This window comes from Gorilla gorilla, chromosome 2 (assembly GCF_029281585.2).
Source record: "Gorilla gorilla gorilla isolate KB3781 chromosome 2, NHGRI_mGorGor1-v2.1_pri, whole genome shotgun sequence".
Lineage (NCBI taxonomy): Eukaryota > Metazoa > Chordata > Mammalia > Primates > Hominidae > Gorilla > Gorilla gorilla.
Window position 1 is genome coordinate 122,767,195 of NC_086017.1, and position 24,619 is coordinate 122,791,813.

General features: G+C 40.1%; 1 protein-coding gene across 17 annotated transcripts in view; it reads left to right on the forward strand.

Annotated features, from left to right (window-relative positions):
• Positions 1–24,619, forward strand: part of PHLDB2 (pleckstrin homology like domain family B member 2) — a 240,779-nt gene that overhangs the window by 166,383 nt on the left and 49,777 nt on the right. For all 17 annotated transcript variants that reach the window (XM_055381575.2, XM_055381578.2, XM_019024269.4 and 14 more), the window contains 3 exons: positions 11,309–11,692; positions 17,073–17,216; positions 18,283–18,420. In XM_055381575.2, coding sequence (XP_055237550.1) covers positions 11,309–11,692; positions 17,073–17,216; positions 18,283–18,420 — 666 coding nt within the window. The remainder of the gene's footprint in view (positions 1–11,308; positions 11,693–17,072; positions 17,217–18,282; positions 18,421–24,619) is intronic.

Below are 24,619 nucleotides of genomic sequence, written 5' to 3' on the forward strand. Positions count from 1 at the left end.
CCTCCAACCTTAATATTTTTTGAAAGTAAAACATTTCATAACCCACCCATCTGCTGGTTGATTTTAAGTAGAAAGTGCAAAAAGTCATCAGGAAAAGGTCTAAAATATAGAGGATCCTAGATAAATGGTAATTGTGGTCAGAGATTTACTTGCATCTGCCTAACAAAATGCTGAGGTGGAAAAAACAAGTCAGGAAAACGTCATTGGCCAAAAAGTTAATAGGATTAATTAAATCAAGTTATATTACTTAAGAATGTGTTTAATGTAAATGAAAATCAAAATAGGCTGGGCATGGTAGCTCATGCCTGTAAATGCCAGCACTTTGGGAGGCCAAGGTGGGAGGATCACTTGAGCCCAGGAGATTGAGGCTACAGTGAGCCATGATCACATTATTGCACCGTAGCCTGGGTGACAGTGCAAGACGCTGTCTCAAAAAGGAAGAAAATAAAAATAAATAAACATTACTTTAGCATACATTAGTAATTAAATATATACTTAATTTATATTTATATCTATTTTTAAAGTACAAATAAAACAGGCACATAGCCAGAAATAGTAGTAGAGGCAAGTGGGTTTGAGGGAAATGTTGACACAGGCAAGTAACAGTAAATATTTATTCAATTTTCTTTTCTTTGAGGTGGGGGTCTCCCTCTGTCACCCAGGCTGGAGTGCAGTGGTGTGGTCACAGTTCAGTGCAATCTCCGCCTCCCCAGCTCAAGTGGTCCTCCTGCCTTGGCCTCCTGAGTAGCTGGGACTACAGGCGTGAGCCACCATGCCCAGCTAATTTTTGTATTTTCTGTAGAGATGGCATTTCACCATGTTGCCCAGGCTAGTCTCTAACTCCTGGCCTCAAGTGATCCCCTACCTTGGCCTCCCAAAGTGCTGGGATTATCGGTGTGAGCCACCAGTCCTGGCAATTTATTCAGTTTTTATTTTATTTATTTTTTAATTGGAAAGCTACCAAACCACAATAGGTTTAGAGAGACTTCTGAGTAATCATAATTTTTATTTGTATTTTTTTTGTGATAGTAATTTTTAAAAACACAGGTGAGGAATTGGTTCATGAGGTAAGATTAAAAGAACTAAATTTCTTCTTCTAAGTATGAGTAAGGCAGGATATGAGAAAGTTCCTCGGGTATTTGAATGATGCATGCCCTCAGTAGGGGGGGGACACCCGTTTCTCTGAAGTTTAGGGTGGAGCCAGGGCAGTGTGAAGAGAAGCCTGGGTTTTATGTCAAGGGTGAAGTATGTGTCCTTAATAAGACAATGGATTTTTTGGAGGGTAGTTCTTTCTAGAAGCGACTCCACTATACTTAATGTGTTGCTCTGTAGTGGTGAGCGTGGGAGGACCAAATGACAAGATGCCTTTCTCCCCAGGTTACTATGGCAACTGGGCAGAGCTCTGTTGCCAGGGGCAGAGGCAGGTGGACCACAGGGCAGGGAGTTGGTGGCCTTGAGGGAATTTTGTGTCCTTCTAGATAGCCAAAGAAACCCCACAGATTTTTCAGGGAGACATTTGGCTGCATAACAATGTATTTTTCCTGTATTTCCTTTCCCTGAAAATAATTGAGTCTAGTTTTTAGGCGTGCTTGTTAATCAGTATTAGAGATGGTTCTTCAGAGTCTACAAGATAATTATCTAGTTCACTTCACGCTTTTGACAGAAACCATCCTAACCATGACTGACAAAGAGTGAGCACCTACTACAAGACTGGCACCACCTTTAGACTTGAAAGCACATAGTGCATCACATGTTCGCGCACACAGTTCCTTACTGAATTCTTCCAAGATCCCAAGGGGAGGCACTAATCTACTCATCTCTGTTTTATAGACCATGTAATTGAGGCTTGAAAGGTTGAACTTGATTAAAAAAAATAATAACTGTGTTATAGGTCTGATAAGTGCCAGAACTTCAAATCCAACTCTATGTTCTTTCTACTTAAGCTGAAATACAGATTCTGCTCTTAAAGTCCAGCTGGACACAGTGGCCCACACCTGTAATCCCAGCACTTTTGGGAGGCCGAGGCGGGCAGATCACTTGAGGTGAGGAGTTCGAGACCAGCCTGGCCAACATGGCAAAACACCATTTCTACTAAAAATACAAAAATTAGTCGGGTGTGGTGGCAGGCACCTATAATCCCAGCTACTCGGGAGGCTGAGGTGGGAGAATTGCTTGGACCCAAGAGGTGGGGGTTGCAATGAGCCAAGATTGCAACACTGCACTATAGACTGGGTGACAGAGCGAGACCCTGTCTCAAAAAAAAAAAAAAAAAAAAAAAGTCCAAGGGTTCTGTGGAGGTGAGAATTCAATTTATTCCACAAATCATTAAAATATAAAATGACAGAGAGGTACTGAGCCTCCTGTAGTCCTGATATCTTTATTTTTAAGCACTTCACCTATTTCTGGTCATTTTACTCCTAATTTTCCTGGGGAAAGTGCAAAATGCCCCTTCTCATTCGGGATGTCCAGTCTGCGTAAAGGCAGGAGCATGCTGCCCCAGATTGCAAAGCTCCGGGAATGAGTGGAGATGGAAGTGCTGAGCATTAGTAGCTTCTTGGAGATTGGGAGTGTGGGTGTGGTGGGTGTGAAAGGGGAAGTAGGGAAGTAGAAGAGTAGATCTACTGGATAATCTGGTTGTAAGATGGCTTTTTGTTTATTTTGATGGGAGGGAGGGACTTGAGTACATTTTCAGACAAAGGAGAAGGAGTCAGAGAGGGAAAGGTGTAGGAGAAGGAATAATCAATAGAGCAAAGCCACAGGACAGTGGGAACAAAGTGCATTGGTGCAGGCAGAGGGCTTCCTCTTGGAAAGACTGAGAGACTCTCCTCAGATAACTGAGCTAATGCTTATGCTGTTTACTTTGTCCCAGACACCCTTCTAAGTGTCATAGATGATCAGTCATGCATTGCTTAATGATGGGAATGTGTTGCTGAGAAATGCATTGTTAGGTGATTTCATCATCTTGCAAAAGTGTATTATGAAAGATAACGGCAATGATTTTTCCTATTCACACTGGCCACTGGTTGCATGAGAGCGGGCCCTCTAATTAGGTTACTAAGTCTCTCTGTGCCTCACTTTCCTTATCTGTTAAATGGGGATTAGAATAAAACCACCCCCCACAAAGTCATGAAAATTAAAAATTAAAATACAGGTGGGGATTGTGTCTGGCACCCAGCAAGCACCCAGTGAGTTTTAGCTAACTGCTGTTGACTACTATTTTGTTCTGGGGATAGGTGGGAATCATTTAAAAGTGTAAGAATTCTAAAGTAGACAGTAACCTTTTCAGTTGGGGTCTGATGTAATGTGTCAAGAGATTGGCTTTCTGTTTTTTGTTTTTTGTTTTTTTAAGTCATTTATTTATTTATTTATTTGAGACAGTGTCTCATTGTCACACAAGCTGGAGAGTGCAGTGGTGTGATCTCGGCTCACTGTAGTCTCTGCCTCCCAGGCTCAAGCGATCCTCCCACCTCAGCCTCCCAAGTAGCTGGGACTACAGGTGCGTGCCGCCTCACCCAGCTAATTTTTGTATTTTTAGTAGAGATAGGGTTTCACCATGTTGGCCAGGCTGGTCTCAAACTCCTGTCCCCAAGTGATCCATCGCCTTGGTTTCCCAAAGTGCTGAGATTATAGGCGTGAGCCACCACACCCTACCTTAAAAGTCTGAGCTACCTTTGGGAGGGTCACCCCATGGGTAAGCTAGGGATTCCTCAACATGTTTTGCTGTAGGTTTGTTTATATCAGCATCGCAGCAAACACATGAGTAATATGTTGCAACATATTATGTTACAACAGCTATTATGTCATTAAAAAATAGGAATTTTTCAGCTCCATTATAATCTTTTTTTTTCCTTTACGTTTTTCAGGTTAGAGAATGGAAGATGACACCCGTTATAATTTTATGGGACTACCTTTGTATATGTAGCACCTTGTTGACTGGAATGTTGTTATGTGTGCAGATATTTTGTTTTGGTCAGTGATGGACCACAAATATGATGGTGGTCCTATACGATTGTAATACCATATTTTTAGTGTACTTTCTATGTTTAGGTATGTTTAGATACACAAGTACTTACCATGGTGTTAAAATTGCCTACAACGTTCAGTGCAGTAACATGCTTTGCAAGTTTGTAGCCTAGGCGCAATAAACTATACAATATAGGCTAGGTGTGTAGTAGGCTAATACTATATAGGTTTGAGTAAGTACACCCTGATGTTTGAACAAAAATGAAATAGCCTAACCTTGCATTTCTTAGAACATATCCCCATCGTTAAGCAACACATAACTGTATACATTCATATACATAAATCCTCATGATAACCCAATAAGGTAGACATTCTAGTAATTCTGGTTTATACTTGAGGAAATTGAGACACAAAGAAGCTAAATAGCTTGGCCAGGGTCACACAGGTAGCTGCAGAACCCAGATTCAGACCTAAGTGGTCTGGCTCCAGAGTTCATGCATTTAGCCACTATAGTACATTGACGAAAGGAGGACTAGATGGACGAAGATAGAAGAGGGAAGTCTAGGGAATTTAAGCAGAATGGCCTTGGTCTCCTTAGGCAGTGTGTTTGTGTATGTAAGTGTATTGAGCATGTTTGAGAAGTGGGTATTGAAAAATCAATGACTGGTAAATGCTGTCCTAGTTATTCACATATGTCTCACTCTCAGTACAGTTATCTATTATTCTTCGGGAGAATAGGCATTAGCATACAAAATATCAATAGTAATCTGCACATAACAAATGTTGGTCAGTTAGTGGCTGTCACATTCTCCAATAACTTACAGTTGCCTCCAGAGCAGACACAGTCATACAAAGGCATTACACTTTTGTTTCCTCTTTCCAGCTCAGCCCTACTGATGGTGCACACATACATGCACATGCTATTTAAACTAAGGGTGGCAGAGTAAAGTGTTTTCCTGACCACAAGCCTGAAGGCAGACTTCTCAGCCAGTGTATAAAATAAAATAATGTGTGGCTAAGAAGCTAGATATTGAACTGACTTCCATAAAGATAATTTGTAAAACCAAATGATAAAAACCCCTCACTTTTATATACAAATGAGATCATTTGTCCTAAACTGATAAAAGCAATACTAAGGCAATGTTTGTGTAAATGTGAAAGCCAGTGAAAAGTCTGAAGAGCAGTGTCTCCACACAAGATTTTCCCCACATCTGACACCAACCGCAAGTTCTGGGGTTTCCTAGACCACCCTCAGATTCGATAATTCACTAGAAAGACTCACAGAACCCATTGACAGCTATGATAAGCACAGTTACGATTCACTAATAGGGAAAGGATACAGATAAAGATTAGCCAAAGAAAGACACACACAGGGCAGAGTCCAAAGAGTTCCAAAGGCAACACTTCCATGTCCTTTTCCTGTAGGTCAGAAAGTGTTACTCTACCAGCATTAAGCATTGGTAGGTGATAGTATGCACATGACAGGGAGGCTTACCCAAGCTGTAGTACCCACAGGTTTTTTGTTTGTTTGTTTGTTTGTTTTTTGAGAGAGAGTCTTGCTTTGTTGCCCAAGTTGGAGTGTAGTAGCACGACTGGGCTCACTGCAACCTTTGCCCCCTGGGTTCAAGCAATTCTCCTTTCTCACCCTCCCAAGTAGCTGGGACTACAGGCACCCACCACCGCTCCCGGCTGATTTTTGTATTTTTAGTAGATACAGGGTTTAACCATATTAGGCTGGTCTAAAACTCCTGACCTCTGGTGATCCACACGTCTCAACCTTCCAAAGTTTGGGGATTACAGGTGTGAGCCACCGTGATCAGCTATTTTTTTCTGTTTTGTTTTTTTGAGACAGGGTCTCCCTCTGTCTCTCAGGCTGGAGTGCAGTGGTGCTATATCAGCTTACTGCAACCTCCGCCTCCTGGACTCAAGTGATCCTCCAGCCTTAGCCTTCCAAGTAGCTGAGACTACAGGCATGAGCCACCATGCCCAGATAATTTTTGCATTTTTTGTAGAGATGGGGTTTTGCCATAGTTCTTATTGAGACTTCATCACATAAGCATTACTGATTGATCAGTTTCCCACATGGTTAATTTCAGTCTCCAGGTTGGCTGATAACCCATGACTTAAGGCCCCCACACTAAATCACATAATTGGTCTTTCTGGAGTGGCCAGCTTATACCCTAAGATCATCACATGTGGCCCACTCTACCCTAAACAAAGACACTGCAGCTGAGTATGACATAGATTATCTCCCAGAAGCCAATGGCAAAGGTCAGACCTCTCTTTGGGCAAAGACAAATTATTTATTACCCAATAAGTAACTGAGCTTTCTTTAGTAGGATCCCTGAGTCCCTCATCTCTAAGTTTTGGAAAAGTGTTCTGCCTGAAATTGCACATGATTTATTAGTCATAATGTAGAAGTCCATTAATAAAATTAAAAAAAAACTCCAAGGCTTAAATACAGGTCTGTTTCTTTCTTACACTCCAGGACTAGTGTGAGTTAAAAGAAGCCTCTGCTCCACGTTTCCTGATGGAGCCAACACCTGCAGCCAATCTGGAGAGCCACTCTGCCATGTTAGAGCAAGGCATGTGATGAATCATGCCCTGGCTGTTGTTCATGCAGAAGTGATACACCTTGCTTTTCACACTTCATTGGCCGGTACAAGTCTGAGGGCCATATCCAGTTTGAGGGTGAGGAAGAGAGGAGCCGTCTTATCCTGTGTCCAGAAAGAGGTGAACTGATTGTAATAGCCCGGTTACTACCCTCAAGGATTTATCTCTAAAACAGACAGACCCATATAACAGACTTTGAGCCATTGCTTCTGTTTTCCCTCCTTTCTGTCATTACCTAATTGAAACATCAGGATTTGTACATGGAATCCTGGAAAGTCTGCATACCTGCTGTCAGCACCAGCTTTTCTCATTCCACCACTCACTCAGACCAGGGTTCCTGACTCTTGTGGTTTCCAAAACTTACTTTAGGGCTGTTGTAATCCCTAAGAGGAAGAAATGTGACCCATTTCTGTGCAGGTACCTCATTCCTCTTCCCCCAAAAGACCCCATCTCTCTAGCCACATACTAGTTGCTGATCTCTGAGCATACCATGATATGCCACAGCTCTATGCCTTTGCTTCTGTGGTGCTTTTATGGAAATGCCCTGCCCACCCCACTGTCCCAGTAGACCAGACAGACTCATATTTATCCTTGAGGACTCAAATTTGTTTTTCTGTAATTTTTGTGTACTGTTTCGCCATCTGTGAACTCATAGGTGGTCTATAAACTTCTGTTATCACTGCTTTTATAACTGATCACCTATTTGTGCCTCCTATTAAAGATTTGAGGGTAGAAATGCTATGCTTTGCTATGTGCAGTGTCTCATGTGAGAGGCCAAGGTGAGAGGAAGATTGCTTGAGTCCAGGAGCTTGAGACCAGCCTGTGCAACATAGCAAGATGCCATCTTTCTTCCAAAAAATTAAAAAATTAACTGGACAAGGTTGCATGCCTGGAGTCCCCACTACTCTGGAGGCTGAGGTGGGAGGATCCCTTGAGCCCAGGAGATCGAGGCTTGCAGTGAGCTATGAGTGCACCACTGTGCTCCAGCCTGGGTGACATTGACAGACTTTGTCTCAGAAAAAAAGAAAAAAATTTTCATCTTGCCATCTTTTTTCATTTATGGATCCCCAGCACGTTACTAGACAATAAGTAAGTTAGTAGACCTTTGTTGAACTGAAGATTATGGAGACATTGAAGTCCTGGGGCTAATAGAAGAGAGAAGTCAAGTCACACCAGTTATAATAGGTCCTCCTAAAAAAAAAAAAATCCCATTTCAACTAAATTATATCTAAAAATTAAAGGTTGACCTTTTGTTTTAAGTAATACATGACCCAATATACTGGTTGTAACAAAAGGTTTTTAGCAAAGATTACACCTGTGCTTAAGTGTCAGCAGTTGGTTTTCTGCATAATGTATGTATTTATGCAGTATGTGTACCGTCCTGTGACCTACACTGGTTGGTGTTAGTTACAAGGGCCCTTGGATGGGTTTAGGAGATGGATATACCCTCTCCTGAGGGCTGTGAATCTCCAGTGGGAACAATGTCAGACACAGTCCTCTGAAGATGGAAAAAAGCTCAGAGGTCAAAAAGCATACCCGTAGCCCATCACCATTTTTTCCCCTTTAACCTCTAAGTGAAAAATTGCACACAATTTTCTTTACGTATACTTTCTAAAATCTTGTGTCTCCTTCAACACTTCCTTTGATATATGTGGGAGATAGAGATGAAGAAAAGGAGAAATGGGAAGGGCGAAAAAAATAAAAATATATGTAAAATAATTTTATTCAAGATGACCTACTTTCTAAATTCTTAGCACTGATATTTTGGAGCATTAAGGTATGTAGGCTCTGTACTTGGACTTTTCAAGAGAATGAACACTAGATTCCTAGTTTGGAAAGGTGGGTAGGATTTGGAAATCTCAGAGGGCAGCCAGCCTTTTGACTTATTAAATAGCAGGTTGTTAGGTGAAGCTTCAAAGAAAGTTTGGTTTTAAGTGGGGGGTCAGACATCACAGTTTGCCAGGACCAATCCCAGTTTGCATTTGAGGTTCCAGCATAATTATTAACAGTGCCCTCTTTGATTCTTGAGAGGTTCTGGTCTGGAATGGTCATTCTGGATTTGGGTCATGCAGGTTGCAGGCTATTGGCATGATGAATGGGAAGGAAGAAGACTCCAGAGTGCAGAAGGCTGAAGGGAGAATTATCTTATGACAGTAATTTCTGTTCAGAGTTTTCCTTAAAAGGCTTCCTGTAGTGCTTTCTGAAATGCCTTACAGACTTTCTTCTGACGCACCTTGGACATCAGTTTATTTTTCTTTGGTGCAGCTATTATAGGGCCAGTGTGTCTCAGTGCAACCTGGTTTTCTTTTAAACTCGTGGGCAGCAGTGCTGCATGTGTCAGTGATTCAAACTTGGACGGATTGGCTGTGAATGGGGTGATAAGAATAGAGAGAAACACATACCAGTAGACCAAACTTCCTGTGCACAAGCCTTTGAATACTGCGTTTCACTGTCTGAAATAGCATTCATCTTAAGGCTGGGATCATTTATTCCCTTTGGAATTAAGCAATACCACTGCAGAAAAAGAAACTATTTTGGGAAGGCCATGTGGGAGGAATTTTTCTATGTATTCCAGGCTAGACCGAAATATCTTTCATGCTTTTGAACACCACACCTTAGAGCCCAGGTAATTGGAAATGGACAACTTTCAGATAATCCCAAATATTTATGCCAAGGCTAATATATGCATGTTATACTACAAAGATTAGGAAAGACTTGAGTTTAGATGCTTCAACTTAATTACCTAAGTGGCAGAAAAAGAACTTTTCTTCAGAGATTCGCCTCTAATATAGATGCTATTGAGAAGTAAAATGTAACATCTTGTCCCTCTCCCTCTCCTTACATATGCTCCTGGAGGTTGTTTTTGCATATGCCCATGTAGACTTTTCCAGATTGTTGGAGAAGTTTAAAATAAGGCAATGAAGGCTATGTCCCCTCTGCTTCCTCCCTATAAAGCTGAGATGGGCAGGGCTTGGCAGCTGGTGGAAACTGAAGAGATAAATAAGTACCAGGGCTCCTGGATGGATAGGGTGCAGAAGAGCCCAAGATGAGAGTGTATAGCTATGAGTGCCTGCCGTGGGAAGAGGCCATGAGGACGGAGCTGCAGCTGGAGTCCAGAAGTTCAGGCAGTGAAAGGGAGGTGCGAGCTTGTAGGAACTAGTTTATTAGTCCTTTTGATCAAGCTATTGCTCTTTTATCTTTTTGTTGGGGGATTACTTTAGAGGGCAAATGTAAGTCAGATACACCTTAAATATCTGTCTTGTCATTTGAGTAATGTATTTAATGGAACCTAAGGAGTTATGTTGGTCTGTTCCTGTTTGACTTTTCTGCTTGTTAATAGCATCAACTAATAAAGAGCTAATTGTCTTGTAAAGTTTGTCTTTACAAATTAGCTGCAATTGAAATGAGAACAGCAGTCCAGTGATGCTTAATATTTTTCTGCTTTATTGCTGATAAGCAGTTTGGAAAATGTTTTTCTATGGAGAGCGTGTGAAGCCTCTTCTCAGTGTGGTAAATGTGATCACAATAGATGGTTTTTGTTTTTAGTTCTTTTTTCACTTTGGCCTTGGAATTAACGTGAAAGGTAAAGACGTTGAGATTTCCTACCTCAAGCAATGCTGTCTAGGTTTATGAGAAGCAGAGAAGCATTTTGTAAATTATATCCTGTTGCTCACAAACTGTATAATTAACCTACTTAAAGTTCAAAATCATAGATATCTGCCTGTTGCATGGGGAGTCCGGTAAGATTGCAGTGCTGTTATAGATATCAATGGCCTATGTATTGATTTTTTAAAAATAAATTTATTTTCTAGCTAAATTAATCAAAGATTTAATGACCTGTGAATTTGAGTTACATCGGTGTGTATCTGGACTTCATGTGAAATGTTCTTCATTTTAGTGCAACATTCTATCTCTTTTATAATTTTAATTATATAAGAAATTAGTAGAGAAAGACCTTTATATGGTGACCAGGCATTAAAAAGTTTAGAAAATTTTCAAAATTTTCAAGAAAAAAAAAATTGAAGACATAGGTCTTTTAAATTAAAAGATTCAGTAAGTAGCTGTTTTTCTCTTTGTGTGTCTAACACATAGTCTAACAGTAGGATAATATTTAGGAAGTTAGAGAATTAATTTTAAGCACAAGTATTAAGTCAGTAGTGATGAAAAAGCTAGATATTGTTGAAGGTAGATAAGTAGAGGCTGGGAAGGAGGATAGATAGGAAATGGAGGTTTAAAAAAAATGAATTTGGTGCAATGGCATGTGCCTGTAATCTCAGCAACTTTTGGGAGGCTGAGGCAGGAGGATCACTGGAGCCCAGGAGTTAAATAAAGTGAGCTATGATTGTGCCACTGCACTCCAGCCTTTGGGACAGAGTAAGACCTTGTCTTTCTCCCTAACCCCACCCTTCAGAAACCTTGGAGAATTCATAAGTTATGAAAAGGCTTACTGAGTGCTGATGTGTGCTAGGGCCAGCCCTGTGATATACCAATAAAGGGGAGAGAGTAGAAGCCAGAATTGAGTTTGGGAGGAAAGTTGGGCATTGTTAAACCCCATTTCACCTGGATCTTTAAATGCATCCGTCAAAGATTATGAAAATCATCACCAGCCAAGTGTTTGTGGGTTTATGTATGGAATGCAAGCACCAGTTGTCCCAGCCTCTTCAGTCTTTTTATTTGGAGTAGTGTTCATTCTCACAAACCCACTGACCTCCCCCTCCTCTCTGTGTTCCAGGAGAGACAGCGTCTGGAGACCATCCTCAGTCTCTGTGCTGAATACACAAAGCCCGACAGTTGCTTATCTACTGGGACCACCGTGGAAGATGTGCAGAAAATCAACAAGGAGCTTGAGAAGCTGCAGCTCTCTGATGAGGAGTCTGTGTTTGAGGAAGCCCTCATGAGCCCTGACACAAGATACAGGTGCCACCGGAAAGACTCCCTCCCTGATGCAGACTTGGCAAGCTGTGGGAGTCTCAGTCAGAGCAGTGCCAGCTTCTTTACCCCCAGGAGCACCAGGAATGATGAACTACTCAGCGACCTCACCCGGACTCCTCCACCACCATCCTCCACCTTTCCGAAAGCTTCCAGCGAGTCCTCTTATCTAAGTATCCTACCAAAGGTAATGTTGGCCCAGCAAAGATACTAGGATTTAAGGTCTAGGGCTGTGCATATGCTTTGGCATGGAAACTGATGATTTTATCATGCTAATTATCCAGGATGTTTTCAGTGAAATTTCAATTTAAGAGGTCATTAGCTGAGCAAGGTGCAGCAAATTAGGGTGTTTACTGTAAAGTAACAAATTTGCACTGTAAAAATTGTAGCAGCACAGAAGAGTAGAAAGAAAGCACATTTCTCTTCTCCCTGCACCCTTTCAGGTGGTACACCTGAGTGATAAGCAGGTGTAAAACTGGTGCTAAAATTGTCTTACCTGCCTTCCTAATATTTTCTGTGTATATATGGCTATCTGTTATAGGCATAGACAGACACACACACACATAGTGTTCTGTACTTTTTTTCCCTCACTAAATGCCTTGGGTATCTTTGCATATTAGTATACACAGCTCTACCTCATTCTTTTTAATGACCAATTGCTCTTCTTTTGTTTGCAACTACCATTTATTTTCAGGGTTTTTTTTTTTTGCTAATAAAATCCATATGCAGCAAGTATTGTAGCATATATATATTTGCACAATTCTGCAAATGTGTCTGTGGGATCACTTACTAAAAGTGGAATTGCTGGGTCAAAGAGTTTGTGTATTTTTCACTTTACTCAATATTTCCAAATCGTACTTCTAAAAGACCATATTAAAAAAAGAGTCTATATATCCAGGTGACACTTTGACTAAGTTTATATGTGCATATAAACACAAGTGTTCTCCATACACTTGCCAAGGTTGCATATTGTCAAAATTTTTCAATTAGCCAAATTGATAGAAGTTTAATTTGCTTTTCTTTAATTATGCATCAAGTTGGGGATCTTTTCATATTTTTAGTTATTATTTGTATTTTTTGACCCACTTATTCATGTTCTTCACCCATTTTTTTAATTGTTTTATTTTTCTTGTGTTTTACTGAGTAGTAAGAGCTGTTTGTGGTAAGCAGATGAGCCTTTTATCATAACTAGTCTTTATTTTGACTTTATTTATATTTTTTGGGCATATAGGAGTTTAAGATTTATTGGTACTCATAAGTACTATTCCGTCTTCTGGTTGTATGTTGGTTTAAAATTGTCATCCTTTTGAGGATTTGTTAAATGGAGTTTAAGGAAAAATCTTTTAAATTTTTTTTCTTTTTCTTTTTGTACAGGACTTAGAACCCCAAAATCTTGTGTTATTACATTTTTTTCACACAGGTTAAGAATTTTTTTCTACAACAATTCAGGTTTTAAATTTCTCCAAAAATGATTTGAAGGAGCTTACAATGAAAGATATAAATTTTATTGGACTAAAATTAGAATAACAAAAATAGTAAATAGGAGGAAAAAGCAGATATGATATTCACAAGGTGGATTTACTTATTTAGGAATAAGTAGGATTAATGTATTGATTTGCTTAATTGATGCTTACTATTAAGTTCAACTGTGAGATTCTTTAGTTAATCTTTTGTTATAAGAGAAGGACACATTGACTCTTTAAGAGGAAGATATTGTCATGGTACTAAATTCTGGCAGTAATTTATCACATGGGCATTATTCAGGGGAGTTTGTGTGTTTGTTTAGCTACGGCAAGACTTTTACACTGAATGTTCCTAGTCAGAAATCATTATCTACCTAGTGAGTTTTTCCATGATACACATCAGGACTTTGGACTGTTGAATACATGTTGGACATCAATCCCTTCTTTTTTCTTTCTTTCTTTTTTTTTGAGACAGAGTCTTGCTCTGTCACCCAGGCTGGAGTGCAGTGGTGCAATCTAGGCTCACTGCAACCTCTGCCTTCCAGGTTCAAGCGAATCTCCTGCTTCAGCCTCCCGAGTAGCGGTGACTACAGGCACACGCCACCATGCCTGGCTAATTTTTGTATTTTTAGTAGAGACAAGGTTTCACCCTGTTGGCTAGGCCAGTCTCGAACTCCTGACCTCAAGTGATCTGCCTGCCTCGGCCTCCCAAAGTGCTGGGATGACAAGGGTGCGCCACTGAGCCCTACCCATCCCTTCTTTTTGCTATAGTGACCATGTTTACCTTACTAATTCTCAATGGAGACTAATTCTGAACAGGATCTGTTTCTGTGGGCAGAGAGTTGCAATGATTAGAAACCAAGATAGGGAAGAAAGTAGGGGCAGGGAGGAATCAAAAGTTGTTGTTGTTCAGGCACAGTAAATGACCCATCACTTGAAAAGTTGAGTTGTTGTCATCAGCCATTGGGCTTCCTTAGAAACCCTTTGCTTCCTTTTGATCTTACTCTTTTCACATATCTTCCTTTATGGAGATCTGCCAGTTTTTTGTTAAAAACGTTAAGCTGTGTGCTGTCTCTAAAGACTATCTTTTGGGAGACAGGTTTCCTCCTGGAGAGGGCTATGACAAGAATGCTGTTGGTGCATACACGAGCAGATCTTGGCAGATGTTTTTAATTGCTCAAGCGTGTAATTGTGGAATAGGAGGCCTGTGAAGCTTAGTGCAGCATCTATTGTTGCAAGAGAGGTAAGACTCTGCATCCTTTAGAGGCAGGAAACATCAAGGACACCCAGGTTACCACACAGCAGTGTAGAAAGAGTACAAGTGAGCAGAGCTGATGGATTCCAAGAAACACATTTTTTTACTTATTACTTTCTGAAGGTGGACATATATTACCTTGAGACAGCAGACAGAAAATTCTTTTAAAAAAAACCTTCCTATTTGTTTTGCATGCTCTTTCTCTTCAATTAATTTCCACACTGGATTATTTGCCTAACAAAGTACAATGTTAATAATCGATTTAGGGATAAATGGAGAAGAGAGGAATGTTTTTCACATTCCTCTCTTGTAAGTTGACTTAACTATACAAAACAATCTTAATGATATTTAGGAAACCTGAGAGTTACCAGTCAAGAACTTGCTTTATGTAACACTTACAGATGCAGATGACGTTGGAAATACGCTAATTTTAGTTGGCCTTTGTGAACCACCTCCTGAGGTAAAAGTTGTCTGGAAAGTGGCTCATCTTTCTCCTTTTGAATCCCTTGCACCCCTCTCTCCTTTGGCTGCAAAAGGGTTTTAAGAAGAAATCTGTGAAAAAGGGGCAAGCAGAAAGTGTCTTTTCCCCTATCATCTCTCCCCTTTCCTGTGTGGATCAAGTTTCCCCAAAGATAACATATTAGAGGATGCACATACACGCGTAATGTGCTTATTAAAACATGTCACTGTTAGTAGATTCCTGTCCATTACTGGAAAAAAAAATTCCCAGAGAAATTAAAATGAAGGGCATATGTTTAAAATTGCAGTGTTCTCTGTCACTATAAAACTTAAAGCTACTCAGTGGCTACCACACCTTGGCTTTCTATTGGTTTTCTTTATTTGGTTAATAAATGAGATTACATTGTCCTCACCCCATTCTATCATAAAGCGTTTGGTTTTAGAATGCTTCCTGGAGATTTTGCTTCTTATAAATAACTTAGAAAAAAACCACAAACATTTCCTAGATGGCATTTATTGCTATAAACAGACTCTTAAGTTGTCTATTATTAAATATATCTACTGTGATAAACTTTCTAAAAACTTTGAATTATGTAGATGATTCCCACTATTAACCATCTTTATCCCCTACTTGCTTATAAAGTTTAGAGTTTTGCAGATTGTTCTGTTGTTTTGTATTTTTCTTAATGCCTTGCTTCCACCTGTGAAAGAGATATTTTTAAGCCATTTTGGAAGTAGAAACCTAATATGTAATCTTGACCCAACAGGATACCGCCCTTGGTGAGGCTTTCCTGCTAGGATTACTCACAGTGATTCTGGAATGCCATTTCACTGTTACAGGCATTCCTCATGGCTTAAAACAGTCACCTTAGTATTAGGACAATGAGCTTTATTGTCTGTGATAAAAAGGTCAACAGTTGTTTTATTAGTTGATAAGATATTTCATGTAAGATGACAATTAAAGAGCTAAATGTCAAAGCTTGGAAGAGCTGCTTACCTTTGTCCTAACAAACCTGAGGTACTAAATGCTGAATCGTTGAATCACTTTAAAAAGCTACAAAGTAGAGTAAAGAATAAAGAATATAAATATGAATAAAGCATACAGAATATGACATGATGGATGGCTTCTTAAATGTATTATCAGGATTGTCAAATAAATTTAGTGAACCTAGTGAAATATACTCAATGGGTTTTTTTGGGGGTTAATTTGAAGATTTTTTTTTAATAATTAGTAACAAATATTCAATAATTTACTCAACTGGGCTGCTGTTTTCAATTTTCATTTGTGAAACTGTATAATTATTGACTTGCTGATCCAAAAAAATTACTTCTTTTTCAAAAAGGGATAATTTAAATAAATAATACATTCATACTGACATATAGTATATATAGAAAGATTGGTCTCTACCAGGTGATATCCAAGATAACTAACCAGAAATTCTAGAAAGAAGAAGCTATTTGTAATTCACTCCATTCTCTTCTTGAAGAATAAACAGTCACATTTTGACTGTGTGTGTGATCTACAATATTGCCTTCTTCCCTGGCCATCTGTCATAGCTCCATTCAGGAGTGTAACTATGCACTCTCTCACTTGTTTCTTGACTTTCTTATTTCTTGCCGATGAACCAGTTTTTCCATGAAATAATTTTATGAATGGTGGCCAGTGTCCTGTTTTAGGGAGTGTCTTAGATGCTATATAGCAAGAAGGTCTATAGGACAAAGAGAGGAAATAGTGCACTAACACAAAAGTGAAGCATCAATTAATTTAATACTGAGTGTGTAGTTTTAAATCATTTTATGGCTCCCCAAAGTGATGTGCCCTTGCTTTTCTAACTTGTGTTGAGAAGGAAATACATAAGCATGAATGCTTATTTGCAGGTAACCCTAGCAGCAAGACCCAACAGTATGCCTAGAGATTCAAGAGGCTTTTGCAGGAGATGTCCTCACCTGGAAGATGGGAGAGAATATTGTGCTTGTAATAACCATAGCATCATGCCCAAGAGATCCTGAGGAAGATGCCACAAGTCTTCTGTCAGTTCTAGTTCTCTGTTATGCTGAACTTTCTCTATAACCTTGGAGAAGTCATCTCAATCTCTACATACCACACCTTTCTTATCTGTGTAATCTCTTAGTTCTTTTAGCTTCAAAAGGATATGAATTGGTGAACTGAAGTTGGTTTGTCTCAACTCTCCTGAGAGCCTAACTGCCAAGGATGGCATCATGTGGGAAAAACACATCAGAGCTCCAAGCGTGCAATTGCAGGGATGCTTTTAAAATCTACATGGGCATGGAGACTGTGAAACCCTAGACCTGTGGATGGTTTACAAGTCAAGTTGGGAAATTCTAGAACTGAGGTGTGAATAATCCATTTCTGTATTGATTAATCGCAGACCCCAGAGGGTATAAGTGAAGAACAGAGATCTCAGGAGTTGGCTGCAATGGAAGAAACCCGGATAGTCATTCTGAACAACCTTGAGGAACTTAAGCAAAAAATCAAAGATATAAATGATCAGATGGATGAGTCTTTCAGAGAGGTAAACTTTTTACCCTCTTCCCTTTTTTCTTTCTTTCCTTTAGCTTGAAAATATTGCTACTTATTCAGGCATAGGCTTTGGAGGCCAGATACATAGACGTCAACACAAGCAAACATTTATTCAGTGGGTTCCCTGTGTAGAGTGAAAATACCCTTTTTCTACATTCCTTTTTTCTTTTTTTTTTCCAACCAGATGAGATAAACATATTAAGCCCTCTTTAATGTACTTATGAATCTCCAACCAACTTTGTTTAAACTAGTACGTGCTTTCTGACCTGACCTAACAGAGGATCTATCAGCTGAGGTGCTCTGTATTTAGATTTCAAGGTCAAATCCAGCAAATGTTTTCTGAACTTGCTTTACTATGAGTTGGATATCACATTGGCACCATGATGAAATTCACACATGGATCAAAAATCGATCCAGGTTTCTAGAGGTTTGGAAACCAGGGGGAAGCAGACAGAACACATATTACATAACCACAATAGAAGACAGTGGCATTTTTATGTTACCCCCATGGCATGAGAAGGGGCACATAATTCTGCCTAGGGAAGATCTGTGTGTCTGTCCTTACAGATGATACCTATAGGCCCTTAAGTGGTTAGGGGACTGCTCACCTGTTGTCTTGCGTAGAGACGCTGGAAACCCCTCCTGCTGGCATTGCGAGGAATGCAGAGCTCACATGCTGGGCTCGGGTAACTTTCTCTTCCCATGCTCTAGGGACAAAGAAAGAAAGACGTGGCTGCTCCCATGGTGGTTTGTGCTTGATCTTGAGCTGAAGCAAATAGGCAAAATATCCTTGAGAAGTGAGCAGAAGAGAGGTTATAGTAGAAAAGTTAAGTGATAAGATAGCTAGTTTTTTTAGTGAATATATTCTAGGCTCTCTAGCTTGCTTATATGGGAATCTTGCTTTCACATGGGCTCTCTGGAGTGTTCTCAGGCACCCGATCTGGCTGCTACAGTATTACTTTTGGAAATTTGTAGCTGTTGCAAATGTATCTCTAGGGTGGTCAGTTGAGAATATCCCCAAAGGTGAAACACTTCTGAGCTTTGGTTTGTGTCCTTAGTTGGATATGGAATGTGCTCTTTTGGATGGAGAACAGAAATCTGAAACAACTGAACTTATGAAGGAGAAGGAGATTTTGGATCATCTAAACCGGAAAATAGCTGAACTGGAAAAGAACATTGTTGGTGAAAAGACCAAGGTAAAAGAAAATTATATTTCAATGCAGTTTTTATGGGCAAAGTGGTGGTCCCAATTGATTGAATTTAAATGTTGAATGGATTACTGTGGTTTTGGATTTGTGTATCATGTTCCTGGAGGCAGTGGCACTAGAGAAAAATCCTAAGATCATACATTGTCAGAAACCAAGAACTGCCAGGTACTGGGCAGCTGATGCTGAGAGAGCAGAGTTCATATAATTTGTGAGCCAATATTCCTGGCAGCTTTATCCTACTTGAGATGAGTGAGTTGTTTGTTTGCTTTTTTTCATTGGCCTTTCTGCTTTTCTGATTCCATTGTGTTTTTTAAGTAATTTTTTTAGTATACTGAAGTTCTTTACCACTGCTGCCCTGTAGGGACGGCTTAAGCAAATTCAAATAGGGTTGCCTCATTTCTTTTATTTCTTTTCATTTTTCTGTTTATTAAACAGATGAATGAGAACCACTCATCTCACCTGCTTTGCCTTGCTATTGTTTTCAATGCAAGTGCACTGCTTTTTGACAAATGTATTGGAGTTTCTAAAATTTTCTTCTTGGGGTAGTCCTCACACACTGCCAAAGGAAAGCTATCTGTGAAACACAGTTGACACTTATCTTGGAAAAGGTTCTGTGTATACATTTTGGATCACAACCTGAATGGTGGCTGATATCTATTAGGGAAAGTATGAAAAATCACTTGCAAATTTTAGAATTCAGGATGGTAGTTGGGTTTGTCTGTTTATGTGTTTTTTTCCTCTGGGAAATATACATTACTCTCCTCTCCCATTCTGTGTTAGTTAGAGCAGAACTAAAAATAAAATTCCAATAAAACTGAAAATAAAATTCCAATTTGAGAAAGAAAAAGCAAATAAGCTTTAACACATTCTTCCTTACTCAACATGTTCTCCACTAAGCTGAGAAAAAGAAAAAATTTTTAGTTTGAGTAAGTTCTAGTGGTAATGTGTAGAAAGAATTTCTGCTGAACGTGACTTCCTTTTTAGGCTCTTATTTGTTTAAGACCTATAAATAAGGGCATTTGATCTTGGTGCCAGAGAATGAGCTCAAAATGGTAGTCAGAAATAAAGTCAAATTAAATGCTACACATCAATTTCTTGGTTACCAGCATGTTAGAATTAAACTGCGCAGGCTTTTCATATTAAATTTTATATATGTTCATTCTGCCCCCAGACTTTTTTTTTTTTTTTTGAAACGGAGTCTCACTCTGTCGCCCAGGCTGGAGTGCAGTGGCGCAATCTCGGCTCACTGCAAGCTCCGCCTCGCGGGTTCAGCCATTCTCCTGCCTCAGCCTCCCAAGTAGCTGGGACTACAGGCACCCGCCACCACACCTGGCTAATTTTTTGTATTTTCAGTAGAGACGGGGTTTCACCGTGTTAGCCAGGATGGTATCTATCTCCTGACCTCGTGATCTGCCCACCTCAGCCTCCCAAAGTGCTGGGATTACAGGCGTGAGCCGCCGCACCTGGCCCAAACTTTTAAGTAGTATTTGGGTAGTGGGTGTATTTTTCTTAAAAGCCAAAATGAAGTCAAAGAGTTGACTGTCTAAGTCTGCAGTACTGAAGGATTCAGTTAATGGCTATGCTTTTCAAAGATTCTGCAAGAAGCCTTCATTGGAGGCATCAGATGTCTTGTGTTAATATTTTATTATCAAGTAAATATTAATTAAATTAAGTAATAGTAGAGTAGTTTTATTGCTATTTATGTCATATTGGAAAACTCGTGCAACATAGGAATTGGGTATCATGTTCCCTGTGAACCCTCCTGCCATCCTAATCCATGTAGTTATTTATTTTGTGTATCTCACATATGGCATGGCCTGCAAATTCTATTTCTGTATTTCTCATTAATATCAGATTCTACACAAAAGTGAAGCAAGTTGAGCCAATGTTAAATCTCACTTCCCAGGGAAAGTTATCTTATGTTTTCAAGGTGGAATTCTTAGGTGGAATTCTAGGAACACGGGCAGAAACAAGCAAGGAAGCTACCTCCATCCTTCCTAATATTGTTTTGATGGCTTGACAGAGGCTATGCACTGGAGAGGGGACTACAGGGGCTTGACGCATAGGACCAGCTCATACAGCTATGAGGGAATTAGTTGGTCTTAGAAGGTAGGATTATTGTCTGTCATTACATCATGTGAAAAATGGCAGAAACTGGCTTGGGGTGAGGAACTCCAGAAGAGGATGTGGGAAGTGGAAACAAAGACTGGTCTAGATGATGTTACTACGTATTCTTGACAACTAAACTCAAATAGAGACTCAACACAGCTTGGCAAAAACATTATTATGTTTCTCAAATAAATTTATTCCACCATTTAATGACACAGCTATTTCATACACTCTGTTCATACTCCTGGCCCACTTTCATCCCTCTGGCTCAGAGATCATCTTACCACAGAGAAATTAGAAGCATCCCATCTTCTCACAATGAAGGCGGGGTTCCCTCCTTCCATCAAAGACCAGTCCCTTTGGATGTGCTCTGGGTGTCATCCTATCCCACCTTCTTGAGGTCTTCAGTCTTTCTGCACCCTCACCCCCTGGGGGCAGTTTCTCTCTCTTTACTGTCAGCATGCCAATATTATTATTTTAAAAATAAATTACTACTTTATTGATTAACAATAAGCTACTGCCTTATCTCTCTTCTCTTCATCATAGCTAAACTTATTAAACAATTTTCTGGGTATACTGTGTCTCCTTTTCTTCATTTTCCAATTAAACATTCTTCCCACTCCAGTTGGCTTAGACCTCTACTCCTCCATCAGATTCTCTCCTGTTAAGACTACTAAAGACCTCAGTGGTGCCCAGCCTGCTGGGTGCTTTTCAGTCCCCTCATGATCAGACTCCTGAGCAGCATTCAGTACAGGGGGCAGCTCTTTTCTTGGTGCTTCTTCACTGTCTCCCTTTTGTTTGCCTTTGTGTACCACAATCTTCTGGTTTTCCATCTATTTCTCTTACCTCTTTCTCACTCTTTATCTCTCATCTGAACTCAGTTCTCTTGTACCCTCATGTCCGTCTATAGCTATGGCTTCAAATAACTTGTATATGCTGGTGACTATCATAGGGATTTCTCTAGTTCATAACCCTTTTTGGAATTCTGACTCATATCCTGTGCCTACCTGACATCCCCACTTGGATATTTCATGGGTATTTCCAATTGAACACACCCATAACTGAACTCTTGATCTTATCTTTTCCCTTGCCTTCCACCCTCCACCCTCCATCCTCCAGTTTTTCCAACCAGGAAATTGCATCTCTATTCACCTATATCTTCAACAGAAACCTGGAAATTGATCTTGACACGTCTTTCCTTATCATCCCTACATTCAGTTGATTACCAGCTTATTTCTTGATTGCTTCAACATCTCTGCATCTCCACTAACAGCATTCTCTTCTCTATTATGAAAATCTCTTATTTAGTCTACTTCCACTTGCTTTCCTTCAATCCATTCTCTTCACAGCAGCCAATGTGATTAAAAAGAAGAAATTAGACCATATTACTGTGGTTTGTATCACACTGTACTTGACTATGCATCCAAATTCCTTAGTGTGATCTGTCACCAGCCTTTCTGTCACCAGCCTTTCTATCAGCAGCCTTTCTGTCACCACCCTCCCATTCTTCACAGCACTCTCATAGTCACCTTCCTTTCTATCTTTCTATTTGTTAAAAGATTCATCCTCCCCCAACCCCAGTCCTTTGCAGATACTGTTTTCCCCTACCTGGAATTCCCTTCCTCATATTCCATGCCTGATTGGTTCTGTCTTTCAGGGCTCAAGATCAGTGTTAGTTTTTCAGAAAAGCCCTCCTAGACCTTTCCAGTTCAGGTTAGATTTTCCCTGTTGTTCTTTTTACAGATAAACATTTTATAATTTATGTTTGTTTTGAGCCTACTAGACATTTATATCCCACTCTAGCCTGTGAAATAGAGGAGGGCACTAGGGCACTGTGATACACTGTTTATCCAGCCCGTAGCATGTGCCAGGATACTGCCCAGTGTGCTTGCGAATATTGTTGTTGGATTTTCCTGCTAATGGCTGGTCCAGGCTGGGCCTTAGCAAAACACTGAGCCAAACACCTGCCAAAGAGCTACGTGCAGCCAAGTTTCAGGACAGCTGGGCTGGGCTGCCCGTGTGCACATGCCAGGAGGCCTGTAGTCACACGGCCCATCATGCCAAAGTGTAAGACAGAAGGAGGAAGTGGCCTTTCCCCTTAGGGATCGTGTTTCCTTTTCCATACACCTGTTGCTGTGGTCAGATATAAACCATGGAATGAGAAAAGCAAAACCTGAAAAGATATCTCTGTTGGGCAAGCTCCGATTCAGATGTTAATAGTACATCCTGTAAGCCTGGCTCTAGAATTTTGGAGACAAGGCCGGAGCCATAGGAAAAAGGCTTAATAATACCTCAGAATGCCTCCCCATTCAAATCTTTTGTTTTTTATTTTTTTGGGACAGAGTCTCTCTCTGTTGCCCAGGCTGGAGTGCAGTGGCTCAGTGCAAACTCCTCCTCCCAGGTTCAAGTGATTCTCCTGCCTCAGCCTCCCGAGTAGTTGGGATTACAGGCTCCCACCATGACACTCAGCTAATTTTTACATTTTTAGTAGAGACGGAGTTTTGTCATGTTGTCCAGGCTGGTCTCGAATGCCTGACCTCAGGTGATCTGCCTGCCTTGACCTCCCAAAGTGCTGGGATTACAGGTGTGAGCCACCTAGCCCAGACATCAGCATTCAAATCTTGATACGAAATTACTGATGTTATTTTTTTTGGCCCTGAAGATTGATCTTTAGTATTACTTCTTTTAGCTGATTTAGGAATGCATTTTATTTTGCACATTTAGTGTAAGTTATCATGATTAGTATTTATTATATGTTACCATATGAAATATAAACTGTAGGCATACTTCTATAGAAAACATAAAATATAGTCAGTTTGTTCTACTGTGTATTTATTGAACATTTTTGCAGCAGTTTCCTGCACTGGCCTTTTATTACCCTTAGGGGTACCACTGTTACGAACATCAATAACCCTGTTTCCATCTGACCTTGAGATACATGCCACCTGCCGGTTGTGTTCTCGGACAGTAGCCACATCACAGATGGAGCCACTATGAACACTGATGAAGCTTAAACAAGGATCTAACTCCAACATAAATCTGGAGGGTATATTTACTTGGTGAAGCAGTAAGCAAAGAGACCATCACATTTTCTTATAGCAAGTGAAAGAAGATTGGGACCTCTTGTCTAGCAAACTGTTCTCATTTAATGGGCCTGGTGACAGAGTAGGGAAACCGCTAGCACCATGAAGCCCAGCTTGGGCAAAGGCCTGACTGTGGAACTGGCTTCCTTCCCTTCTACTCCCCATCCCCATTCCAAGGCAGAGCCTGATCTCAGGCAATGGCTAAGAAGATACGGATGTGTGCATCTGTTTGCGTAGGTTTTCTGTCTCTGTCTATTTCTAGCTATATTAAAAATTTGAAACTAAAAATATTTTTCAATTTCTTCTATTTCTGGATTATCTGTTTTATCTGTGCTTCTTTTTAGCGCACAAAAATCAAGTCAGTTGTACCAAAATTAAATAAAATGGTTAAGAAAAGCTTCTGATTCAGTAGACGTGCTGAGGGGTCTTCCCATGACCCAGACGATAAACATATATCTCAAACTATCCTTTTGTTTAAGGACAAATATTGTGTGTCTTCACACAGATGCATTGTTATATTTTGTAGCCATCCTAGCCTGCACGCTTAAACACATGAAACACACTTAAAGTTTTGAACTGAAGCTTAAATCATTCTGTGCCATACAACATGTTCCTGAATGAAATCTTAAATTCTTTGACTTCCTAATGTTTCTACAGTAAGCATATATCATTGCATGTTAAATGGTTAAATCTTTTTTCCCACGATTTTCTGGCCAAAGTACCTGTTACTTCCTCCCCATCCTTCCTTTGGAGCCAGAGAAAGACAGTGAGCCTAGCCCAGAATTCTTCAGCAAAGTGTTAATACCTCTTGAGTGCAGAACAGGTGCCAAGTCACAGTCAGTGTGCAGCAGGGACCCAGCCCTTCCCGTGCCTCTTTCTTACATTTCAAAGTTGGCTCCCTGGTCAGAGGAAGTGGAACTGTATAATGGGATTTGGGAATTAAATCAATAGGATTCCAGATTGAGGCTATTTTTTTCTGGTAGTTGTTTGGTTAC